Source organism: Suricata suricatta, chromosome 3, assembly GCF_006229205.1.
Source record: "Suricata suricatta isolate VVHF042 chromosome 3, meerkat_22Aug2017_6uvM2_HiC, whole genome shotgun sequence".
NCBI classification, from domain to species: domain Eukaryota; kingdom Metazoa; phylum Chordata; class Mammalia; order Carnivora; family Herpestidae; genus Suricata; species Suricata suricatta.
Window position 1 is genome coordinate 170,414,943 of NC_043702.1, and position 12,101 is coordinate 170,427,043.

General features: G+C 53.3%; 1 protein-coding gene and 1 pseudogene across 2 annotated transcripts in view; both read left to right on the top strand.

Annotated features, from left to right (window-relative positions):
- Positions 1 to 6,111, top strand: part of F11R (F11 receptor) — a 21,566-nt gene extending 15,455 nt beyond the window's left edge. The window contains exons 2-10 of one of the 2 annotated variants that reach the window (XR_003907006.1): positions 1,516 to 1,584; positions 1,754 to 1,861; positions 1,990 to 2,136; positions 2,432 to 2,634; positions 3,005 to 3,107; positions 3,382 to 3,451; positions 3,548 to 3,560; positions 3,862 to 3,910; positions 4,035 to 4,065. Coding sequence is in view for 1 of the 2 variants with exons in the window: in XM_029935785.1 (XP_029791645.1) it covers positions 1,516 to 1,584; positions 1,754 to 1,861; positions 1,990 to 2,136; positions 2,432 to 2,634; positions 3,005 to 3,107; positions 3,226 to 3,333; positions 3,548 to 3,560; positions 3,862 to 3,910; positions 4,035 to 4,070 (836 nt within the window). In the remaining variant the exon portion in view is untranslated. Of the gene's footprint in view, positions 1 to 1,515; positions 1,585 to 1,753; positions 1,862 to 1,989; positions 2,137 to 2,431; positions 2,635 to 3,004; positions 3,108 to 3,225; positions 3,334 to 3,381; positions 3,452 to 3,547; positions 3,561 to 3,861; positions 3,911 to 4,034 lie in introns of both variants that reach the window. The other variant, XM_029935785.1, reaches the window with a different exon arrangement.
- The window catches only part of LOC115287170, an 8,168-nt pseudogene continuing 750 nt past the window's right edge, over positions 4,684 to 12,101 (top strand).

Below are 12,101 nucleotides of genomic sequence, written 5' to 3' on the forward strand. Positions count from 1 at the left end.
GCTCAGGTCATGATCTCATGGTTCATGAGTTTGATCCTTGCGTCGGGCTCTGCTGACAGAGCCTGGCGCCTGCTTCAGATTCTGTCTCTCTCTCTCTCTCTCTCTCTCTGACCCTACCCTGCCCATTCTCTGTTGCTGTCTCTCAAAAATAAATAAAAACATTAAAAAAAAAAAGAAGAAGAAATGTATGTATAAAAGACCTCGTTTGGGCAGCTGGGTGGCTCAGTCGGTTGAGTGTCTGACTTCGGCTCAGGTCATGATCTCACTGTTTGTGGGTTTGAGCCCTGTGTCCTGCGTGGGGTCTGTGCTGACAGCTAATGCCCCCCCCCCCCGAAAACCCTAAAGGACTTTAGAGAACATCTAATTCAAACCGTCCATGTTTTGGGGGAGATGAGGAAGCTTCAGGGGTCTTGAGACCGTGTTCAGTGATGTGTGTCATTATGTAAAGGAAAATCGTGCTGGCACGGATCTGAGGAAGCCGGGACCCTCAGAGCCATAACGGAAGCCCATATGGTGAACTTGAGCCTGGAAAGCATGGAAGGGAGCGCCTGTCCAAGTGCGGGTTTCTCTTCCAGAGGCGCTGGTGCTCACTCTGGAGTGCTGGACCGTCCTGTGACCTGCCGCCCGGTCAGCCTGGCCTCTGCGCCCCCAGCGCACATGGCCTCTCCCTTTCCTCCCCCACCTCCTCCACCAGGCGAGAGGGATCTGGGGGACCTGAGGGGCGGAGCCCACCCTGTGCTGGGGCCCCAGCCGGCTGCGTGATCTCAGGCACGATTCCTTACTTCCCCTGCACTGGGTTCCTCCCGTGAAACTGGGGTAATAACCCTGGTCCTGCTGAGCTGTCATGCTGGTTCCAAGGATCAAACGATGTAATGTGTGTGAAAACACTGTAAAAAGCACAAAATGCCCGACAGATGTTGAGTATTATTATTATCCTCTTTATTGCTCCTCCCTTGCCTCCCCGTTTCCCTCCCTGCCTCTCTCCTTGTCTTTCTGCCTCCCTGCCTCCTTTCCTCCCTCTCTGCTTCCCTCCCTCCCTGCCTCTCTCCTTGTCTTTCTGCCTCCCTGCCTCCTTTCCTCCCTCTCTGCTTCCCTCCCTCCCTCCCCCTGCCTCCAGGCCTGCCTCCCTGCCTCACTGCCTCCCTTGCCCCCAGCTTTGCTGGCTTCCTGCCAGGAGTGTCTGACAAGTGGTTGCAATTAATTATTTGTTGAGAAGCTTTCTCTGGACCATGAAAAGTCATTTGGGAAGCTGTTCTTGGACTAATGGGAACTCAATTAGATTGTTGGGAGTTGCAGAGGGGGAAAAAATTACATTCGAAAGAAGTGTTTTCTTTCCATTGATGAATGAAGTATTGGCCTACGATTGTGGGGAAAGATATTTAGGATATTGGTGAGGAGGCGTGAGACCTGGGAGGAGCTTGGGGCTCCTGAATCTCTTCACCTTGAGAATCCGTGGGAGAGGCGGGGCCTCAGACGCCCCTGGGTCCCCTCCTGATGGGCCGCCCCTTTCCTCAGGCTCCCTGGCATTGGGCAGGGGCGAGGTGTTTACTTCTGAGCCTCATGTCAGAGTTGCTGAGAACAAACGTGAGTCGTGGGCGGCCGTGCGGGGAGTGGGGGTGGGCGCCGGGGGGCGGAGGGGAGCAGGTGCGCCCGGGGACTGGAGGGCGGGCGGCACAGGTGGGAGTTTGGGGCCTCTCCGCTTCTCCGTGTGCCGCCGCGCCCCCCGACCCGCTCACCCTGGCCCTGTCCGCAGCCGCTAAGTTGTCCTGCTCCTACTCCGGCTTCTCCTCTCCCCGCGTGGAGTGGAAGTTCACCAAAGGCGGCATCACCAGACTCGTTTGTTACAACAACAAGATCACTGGTGAGTGGCCCCACCTTGTGGAGGGGTTGGCGGGCCTGGATCGCTGGGAGGGAGCCACCCTGGGGTCCACGTCCCGTGGCTTCTCCACCGCCCGTCGCCCTCAGCCGCTCCTTCCTCTCTCCTGGCAGCTTCCTACGAAGACCGAGTCACCTTCTCACACAGTGGCATCACTTTCCACACGGTGACCCGGAAAGACACGGGGATGTACACTTGTATGGTCTCTGAAGAGGGCGGCAACACGTACGGGGAGGTCAGCGTGCAGCTCACGGTGCTTGGTAGGTGGCGGCGCGCTCTCCCTGTGGCCTTGGCATTCATTGCTCCCTAGATCCTCAGCGGGCTCTGCCGAGCTTACGGATGGCGAGAGCGCTGGTGAGTGGGGGGCTTGGGGGTCTCTGTGCTGCAGAGAGGGCATGAGCCCCGCCCCTTCCCCTCCCCCCATCCCAGGGGGCAGCGGAGGCTGTGGGAAGGGCTGGACGGCCGAGGCTGGAGCTGATCTGTGGGGGCGTCATCCGCTCAGCCTCTAGGCGGCGCTGTCTGACCTCGTGCTCAGCCTCTTCCATCCTTTATCAGTGCCTCCGTCCAAGCCCACGGTCAACGTCCCCTCCTCGGCAACCATCGGCAACCGGGCAGTGCTGACCTGCTCAGAGAAGGATGGCTCCCCGCCTTCTGAGTACTACTGGTTCAAGGACGGGATCATGATGCCTTCGGAGCCCAAGGGCAACCGCGCCTTCAGCAACTCTTCCTATAGCCTGAATCACAAGACAGGGGAGCTGGTAGGGATGGGGTAGTGAGGAAAGGTGGGGGGGTCGTGGTTAAGGAGCCCTTGAGGGTGGGGAAGACGAACAAGCAGCACCGTGAACATGACATTAGGGTCAGGAGACACAAGATGGGGCCTTGGACACTCGTCAGGGTGAGCGTGTCACAAGGTGCACACTTGTTGAGGCGCTGTGCTGTACACTTGAAGCGAATGTAATACTGTCTGTCCTCTATGCTGCAATTTAAACATGACGGGGGGGGGGCGCCCATAGAACGTGCGACTCTTGGTGTCGGGGGTCGCCTTGGGCCTAGAGCTTCCTTACAAAAAAACCAAATGTGGGGACTTGGCTTCTTTAGGCAGGAAGCCGACTGATTTCCTCCCTTCAGGTCTTTGATCCCGTGTCGGCCTATGATACTGGGGAATACACCTGTCAGGCGCAGAACGGGTACGGGACGCCCACGAGGTCGGAGGCCGTGCGTATGGAAGCCGGTGAGCAAGGCTGCAGCCGGGGTGGGGCCCGGGGTCTGCTTTCCGTCCCGGCTTCGGTGGTGGTGTCAGCAGCGTGAGTGAGCATTCAGAGGACTGACCTCTCGTTTGTGTCTCACAGCGGAGTTGAATGTGGGGGGCATTGTGGCAGCTGTCCTTGTCACACTCATTCTCCTTGGATTCTTGATTTTGGGCATCTGGTTCGCCTATAGACGAGGCTACTTTGACAGTAAGTATTTGCCTTCAACGTCTCTCCTTTGTATCGTCCCCATTTCAGGGCACGGTTCTGGGGTGCCATCTGAGTTCTGACCTGATAGTGAGCCCACGTGTGCAGGGTTCTCTCCCGGGTGAGCACTGGTGACCTCGGCGCGCTGTCCCCCAGCCTCTGTGCCCGGCCGCCTCCTCTCCCGCCGACGCTCACAGTCCTCTCTCTTCTTTTTCAGGAGCAAAGAAGGGGTGAGTGAACTGCTCTGGGGGATCTCAAAAGGAGGCTGAGGACAAGGATGCGTGTGGTTCGCAGCAGAGACGGGGCCCCGGGGGGAGGGCTGGAGGCCGGGGCCAGCCTGGCTGGGGGGGTGTCCGGATCGCCTCCTCTCCCCGTTCCCTGCGACCTTGCGCTTGTCCCGGCCCCCGCCACCCACACCGCGCTGCTGAGAGCTCTGTGCTTCGGTGAAGCCCTCGGTCGAGGGTCTCAGGTTGGCGACAAGTTGGGGAGCGCACTGGGGGGCTGAGAATCCGTCTGCTGGCTTGTCCGCAGGACCTCGAGTAAGAAGGTGATCTACAGCCAGCCCGCGGCCCGCAGTGAAGTGAGTGCTCTGGGGGCAGGGGGGCCTCCCCGGGGCCGAGGGGCTCCTCGCCCGGGTCACAGGTGCGGGAGATGACCAGCTGAGCACCGTGTACGGGGTTCACTCGGACGTTTTATTTCTGCAGGGGGAATTCAGACAGACCTCGTCATTCCTGGTGTGACCCTCCCCCAACTCCTCTCCTGTCCTCCGTGCTTGCCTCACTCCGGTGCTACCAGACTCTGGCCCTGCATCCGCAGGATACCTAATGTGTCTTCTGGCCCCCACGTTTCTCTTAGTTAGGATGTGGTTTTTTTTTTTTTTTTTTAATTTTAATAATGTCGGCTACGTACCTCCTCTTCTTGGATCCCTCCCTCCTTTCCCCGCCACTGCTGCGGGGCCTGGGACTTCTTTACAGCTGTCGTCCCCCATCCCTAGGAGGGATCGGACCGCAGTCCTGAGTGCGGTCGATGCCCCTTGACTTCCCTCCCAAATATGTGGCAACCGTGGCAAGACCCTCGCTGCCCCCTGTGTGTGCCCCTCCCCCCAATAGGGTCTGGAGCTTAGTCCCCCCGCCTTTTCCTCCCATGGTGAGGAGGCACCTGCTACTGCAGAGTGGGGACTGGAGACCACACTGCTGGAGAGGTGGCTTGGTGACATCGCCGGGTCCCTGCCGCCCCTGCAGCCCCCTTTCCTCTGCCTTCCCACGGGAAGTGCCACTGAGACCCTCTCACGCCGTCCTGATCGGAAGCAGACAGACACCAGCTGTGTCTGTAGAAAAAAACAGGAGCTTTGCCATGGAGAGCACGGGCAGGTGCAGGGGACACGGAGCAGAAGAGGTTTAAAACCGTTGATGTAAAGACAAGGAAGCTGGAGCGTGTAGCTCTGACCATCACCCTTCCGTTGGCTGGAACAAGTGGACGGACCCTTTTAAGATGTGTCTGCAGGGCTGTGCGGATGTGTGTAGTGGTCTTAGCTCTCTGTTATGGGGGTGTGCGTGTGTGCGTGCGTGTGTGCACATGTGTTCTTAGCTCTCTGCTGAAATCCGGTGTGTGTTGGAGGGTTTCTTTGCTCTTTGGTGAGACTGTTGTGTGTTTGGATGTAGCCGGAAATAACAACGTGGTTTGTCACAGCTTCTTAGTGGAAGTTGGGGAAATGAGGTGCCTGGGCACCTCATTCAGGGAAGATCCCTGAAGCCCTGCTTCCCAGCAACTGGGCTGGTCCTGGCGCCCTGTCCCCCCCTCTTCCTGGTTACAGTCTCAAGGTGGAGCTTCTGAACTTTGGACCCTCATTCCAGAGCCGTCTGGTGGCGGGGGTAGTGTCCTCCATTGGGGGAGTGCACCCTGATGAAGGTGATGCTGTGCGCCGGGGTTCTACCTGGTCTGGTCCCCTGAGCGGAGAAAGTGCCCACCCTCCCCCCTGTGCCAACCAGACACGCTGATAGACTTCTCAAGGAAACCTGTCCAGAGCAGTAAAATAACCGGTGCTTCCCTGGAGCTGAGTTGGGGGGTGAGGAGCTGTTTAAAGGAAAGGTAATTTGAGACCAGGTCATCAGGTCATCTGTGTGAGTGACCGGAAGGGAGGCGTGCCTGACATTGCTTCCTTTGTGCATCTGGACCCCTTTTTGCCCTTAAATTTCTGTTTCCCCCTCGACTATCGTCATCCAGTCTATTTATTAAGTAGCCAGAGGGTAAGGAAGGGGTCTTCGACGGTTGATTTTGCTTCTTTCCGGGGGGACGCTAAGGCCCACTTTGCCATGCTTTATTCCCTTATCTGGAAATCCCTAAAAGAACTGAGTTTCCTATCAAATCCAAAAGGAAAAAACAAACCAAGCCAAACCATCAGTTAAGGGTCATGCTCCAATGAAAAATCCATCTTTCAGATGGAAATAAGATTTAATTCAATAGTAAAGTAGAGGTGATGAAATGGTTCAGTAAGAAAGAGATTTCTAAGTATGCTTCAGCCCCCTGGTTGGGAGATGGCGTGGGAGGGACACGTGACAAGGCCCCAGGGACACAGAAGTGACTCATGGCCCCTGCACGTCTGAGCTGAACAGTTCCTCACTCCCTCGGTCACTTGTGATGGGCGTACGTCATTTATTTTACCAGCTTGGAATTTACCTCTCCACCTTACCGCGGCCCCTTTGAGTTGGAAAACACCCTGCCTGCTTTCATTTTGAAATGTCAGAACTCATTTTTGTAATAAATGTTTATTTTTCACGTTGAGTGTGTTTGCATCCTGAAGTTCTGTGGGGCAAAGAACTGGGATTTCCAGAGGGACTTGGATCTTCAGAATCTTCCCGATAGTCTAAGGAGATTGGAGATCTCCTTCCACGGAGCCTGAAGGCTCCATTTCTCAAAATTACCATTGCCCCACGCTCGAATGGGAATGACTCAAGTGGACGTTTCTTTAAAGTGACACTTGGGGGAAGGAATTGTACGGAGCTGGTGGTTTGAGACACAAACCCACTGTAACTGTGGGTAGATGCTTGTCAAAGAAGTGTTTGTTCTGTCTTTACAGACTCTAGATCAAGGGGAAGGAAATGGGTTTGGTCCGTTTCTGAATGAAGGGACCGTATGCATTATGGGGCATGGGGATGGCTTACGGGGGGGAGATAAGGGAAAAAGTACGCCTTGAAGGGAAAAAAAACCCTAATTTTTTTCTTCAAATTTATTCAATTAGAGAGAGAATGCATGCAATCAGGGGAGGGGCAGAGAGAGAGAGAATCCCAAGCAAAGTCCATGTTGTCAGCACAGAGCTTAATCCCACAAATTATGAGATGATGACCTGAGCGGAAATCAAGAGTCAGAAGCTTAACCCACTGAGCCACCAAGGTGCCCCCCCCCCCCAAACTCTAACTTTGTAGTCCCTCTTACTTATTGCCCCTTTGGTATTAGCTGTAAAAATCTAACATGAAATGGAAGTTTTTCTTCTTTAAGGGGTAACCTGTTGAATGATTATCATCATCCAATAACTTACTGGGTATTATTAACCTCCCTATGCCACAGATTGGGGAAAAAGGCACAGAAATGCTAAGTTACTTGTCCAAATTCACGACTGGTACTGGGCAAGTGGAAAGACTGGGTTCAGCAGAGCTGGGGAGAGAGGTTGGCAGACTGTCCCCCTCACAGTGACCCTGAATGGAAAGGAATGCAGGAGGAGGAGGAAACGTTCTGTTCAGAAGTGGCTGTGTGGGTATCAGACAGGGCTTTGAAAGTCATGATGTTCAGGGGCGCCTGGGGGGCTCAGTCGGTTAAGTGTCCGGCTTTGGCTCAGGTCATGATCTCACGGTTCGTGGGCTCAAGCCCCGTGTCGGGCTCTGTGCTGACAGCTCAGAGCCTGGAAGCTGTCTTTGGATTCTGTGTCTCCCTCTCTGACCCTCCCTTGCTCACGCTCTCTCTCTGTCTCTCTGTCTCTCTAAAAAATAAATAAAACATTAAAAAAAAAAAAGAAATGTTTACCTGGGGTTTCCTCTGAACCGTGACTTCACTTGAGTGGGCCACCCCAACAGGATCTACGGGACACAGGGACACAAACATGAAGCTCTTGATAAAATGGAGGGCCTGTGAGTGCCACCTTCTGGAATGAAGGGTAAAGCCCCCTGCATTTTTGCCAGCGACCCGGATGAAAATCAAGGCCTACATACCGTATTTGTGGACGGCAGAGTTAGAACAGCAACTTAACTGCAAGGCAGCAGAACGAGAATTCAAACATCTCAATAGAACAAACAGATGGCTACCAGAGGGGAGGAGGGGCCGGGGGACGGGAGAAATAGGGGAAGGGGATGAAGAGTACACTTAGTTTGAGGAGCACCGAGGAGTGTATGGGATTGTTGGATCACCGTATTGTACACCGAAACCGTAAGGTACCACTGTTAACTGCGCAGGAACTAAAACACAAAGCCTCGGTGGGCCAGAAGGACACTCCATCTTACAGACCAAAATTCAATAGTAGTAAGTGGAAGATTCTGCCTCTGGGTCCAAAAAGTCAACCGGTCATGAAAGATGGAAAGATGTAGAGCATCTAGAACTACAGAGACAGGCAGTCCCCTGATGGCACTAGACCCGTGTCAGGTCGCTTTAGGCACCACACTAAGACGATTATGGACCAGCTGGAATGTGTTCATAAAAGTGGTATGGATGGTAAAGAGACTAAGAGTCAAGCTGAGAATCAAAGTCTCCGTAAGACAAAATCATAGTCTGTAGAACTAGAAGATTTCTGTATGGATGGCCCCAAGGAAGAAGATCAGGACCAGTGTTGGCTGTCCAAAGGAGCCTGGCTATGGGCCCCTGGGTGGCTCATTTTGGCTCAGGTCATGATTTGCAGTTCATGAGTTTGAGCCGTGGGTCAGGCTCTGTGCTGACAGCTCAGCGTCTGGAGCCTGTTTCAGATTCTCTGTCTCCCTCTCTCTCTGCCCCACCCCTGCTTGTTCTGTGTCTCTATCTCAAAAATAAATAAGGGGTGCCTGGGTGGCTCAGTCGGTTAAGCATCTGGCTTCGACTCAGGTCATGATCTCAAGGTTGGTGGGTTCCAGACCCACGTTGGGCTCTGTGCTGACAGCTCAGAGCCTGGAGCTGCTTCGGATTCTGTGTCTCCCTCTCTCTCTGACCCTCCCCTGCTCACACCACGTCTCTCTCTCTCTCAAAAATAAATAAAACATTAAAAAAATTTAAAAAAGCATTAAACAAATGTAAAAAGCAACGACAAAGGAGACCGGTTATAATTCAGGATGTGCCCCCCAGACCTCAGGGGGGAGGCATGCGCTGGAAGGAACACCAGCTCTGAAGTCACAGACCTTGCTTGATTCCAGCCTCTGACGCTCGCAGAGTTTTCTCTGTCAGTCTCTGTCCCTCACCGTGTGAAGTTTTTAGAGGCAAATGAGGCAAGATTTGGAGGCACTTTATGTCCCCTCATATGAGAGCTGTCCATGGTCTCTTTCAAACTGGATTATTTTAGGCTATGGATTGGCAAATTTACAGCAACTGACCAGAAGATAATTTTTTTATTACTATCACAAAAGTTTATTCAACAAAAGAAGTTTAGTAGGAAAATGTACATGACCTAATTTGCATAACGACTAAAATGTGCTGTGAAGAGATGTGGAGGGGCTGATTTCTGTGGTCTTACTCCTACTCTCGAAGGCTCCTGTCACCACTGTTCCGATGCTGCTCGGTCACCTACCGCCTCCCCACACTTGTCCAGCGCAAGATTCATAAAGGGGACGGGGCGCCTGGGGGGCTCAGTTGGTTAAGCATCCAACTTCAGCTCAGGTCACAATCTCGTGGTCCATGGGTTCAAGCCCTGCCTCGGGATCTGTGCTGACAGCTCAGAGCCTGGAGCCTGCTTCAGATTCTGTGTTTCCCTCTCTCTCTGCCCCTCCCCCTTTTATGCTCTGTCTCTCTCTGTATCAAAACAAAACATTAAAAAAAATTTTAAAAAGGATTCGTAAAGGGGTCAAATCGCAATATTCTTTGGACATACCTGCTACCATTTAATTTCAACCATAACTTCTTTTCCCTGATATTTTCTTTTGTTTTTTTAAGTGCTTATTTACTTTTGAGAGAGAGACAGAGTGTGAGCAGGGGAGGGTCAGAGAGAGAGGGAGACATAGAATCTGAAGCAGGCTCCAGGCTCTGAGCTGTCAGCACAGAGCCCAAGGTGGGGCTCGAACCCACAAACCTCGGGATCATGACCTGAGCTGAAGTCGGAGGCTTAATTGAGCCACCCAGGCGCCCCCACCATGAATTTTTCCAACTCGAGTTGGAAGAGGTGTCTACCTGCCCGACATGCTCAAACATGCCTTCAAAGACATTTGTTTTATACTTTTAGACATTCAGTCTCTATACAGCTTTACAGGGACAGCAAACAAACACCTGCAGGCCACAAATGAACACGGCTGAGTTCCACTAAAGCTTCATCTACAGACACTGAAATGCGAATTTCATAATTTCCACAAGTCATGAAACAAGGAACTTTTGATTCCCACCCCCCTCCCTCAATCATTTACAAATATAAAAACCAGCCTTCGATCCCAGGCTGCACGAAGACAGATGACGGGCTACCAAATACGGTTTTTACTCATCATTGAGGTTAAAAGGAAGCAGTCAAACCCGTTTTTTTTTCTAATTAAATTATATGAATCCCAGTATTGTTAACACACAGCGTTACATTAGGCTCAGGTGTACAATATAGAATTCAAGACTTCTACCCAGCACTCAGTGCTCATCCTGAGAAGTGCTAACCCCGAATGCAGACTTAGAGACTCCTTTGGTCAAAGTCTGCAACATCCCTGGGAAGAAAGGAACGCGGAAGACAGAGTGCGTGGTGGCAGCTGGACAAGAATAAAGGTGCAATCATCAGAGACCGCGGGAGAGAAAAGAGTGCAGGGAGAGCTAGGCGGCCAGGGAGCAGTGACGCAGGAGGAGGACGTGACCGGCGGCAGGCCCCACGCCCACTGAGTCATTTTAGAACAACACTCCTGTCTGTTTCTGTTTCGAGTTGATTCTCAGCAGGTCATTAAACTACCTAGAAATCATGGAATAGTTTTCTGTGACAAATCTATTATTAGCTGATGTCACCAACTTCCTTAGGGGCGGGGAGCTTGTGCTCTTGTGTTTGTTGTATGTACCCAGGGTCTGGCACACTGTGCCCACCGATTAGTGGTGAGGAATAAGCATCAGCTTCCAGAATTTGAAGGAGATAAATCCAGATGACCCAGAGCTGCTGCCAGGAGCTGGGAGCCACGTCGGTGTTTCGGGATGACGCGGTCACAGCGAGGAAACGGCAGACGTCTGCACGGCTCCTGCCATGAAGCGAAACTGGCATCTCCTTCTCCCTTGGCTCACACTGGGAATGGGCCTGCTGTTATTGATTAGGCCTCACAATGTTCCACATCAGACCGATATTCCGCACACAGCTACCTCGTGGCGGGAGCATATTCCCACCCCTACAAAGAAGATTTCAGATCAAAGCACTGCAGATGTTTGTCAAAAGGCTCTTCTAATGAGCCTCACAGACCCAAGACATAGATAATAAAGGAGGTTAAAAATCACAAGAGTTACATTTAACTCTGGCCCAGAGAAAAAGAGCTTAATTTAGAGATAAGACACAGAAGCCTGAGGTCTAACCACTGTGAGTTACTCATCTCGGAATGCTTCCGAGGGAAGGCACGATGTGTGTGTTTGTCTGCTTGTTAGTCTGTCCCCAGCCTGAGAACCTACAAGGGTAGATGAGAAAAGACTCCTTTTTTTCTTTCTCTACAACATAGACATTGATGACAGGTGTTCTGCGTGCAAACAATTAAAGTCACAAGCCTGTTGGGAACATTACCAGGACATTGAAGGAAAAGGGTGAGGAAGGCCTGGGAGCCTTAGGAGTTGTCCCTGCTCTCATCTGTCCCCCTGGCTGCATGGCCCCTGCCAGGCTCCGTCCTCGGGCAGGTAAAGAGAGCTTGTGTGGAGGTTGCCCCCCCCCCCCCCGCCCCCCGGGAGTTTCAGTGCGGTACTTACTGGCCACATCAGCGCCTTATAAACCGAGGGCTGGACTCAGAGGTAGGGCTAGGGCTGAAGGCAGGAGCCCAGCCCCCGAAAAGCACTCAGCATGCCAGAGAGAAGGAAATGAATCTACTTCGTTCTCTTCTTTGGCCCTGCACATCCACCTCCGCTGACTCCACTGCCCACATACTGGGAACAGACAAAATGTTTGTGATGCCAACACTTAAAAATTCAGGGTGTGGGATACTCTGCCCCAGCCCCCCCCCCCCCCGCATCCGTCCTCCACTTTCATTTGGCTTGCATGGCAGATGGTCGCCAGAGTCGGGCTCCAGCAGGTCCAGGGCTCCCTGAAGGATGGACAGTGTCGGCGAAAAAGAGCGAGAGAGCCTGGGCGTCTTTCCGATCACCAGGCAGGCATCTCTGCTCTGTCAGTTTTTGTGTCTTTATTTACAGATCAAGTGTTAAGGTGACAGCAAAAAGTGGAATTTTTGGCCTGCGGCTGGCTGGAGCCGGCGGGGACATCACAAGCCGGAGCGCCCCGCCCCCTCCCCTCCTCCTCCTCCTCTTCCCGCAGCCTCCCGAGCGCAAGGTCCGGCCTCCGCAGCCGCTCGGGGCTCTCGGCGGAGGCGTGGAGCGCAGGCCCTGGGCTAGCGAGGGAGCCGGGCGGGCGGCGGCGGCGGCAGGGGCAGCGGCGGGGGAGCCGGTAGCGGCCCCACGTCGGG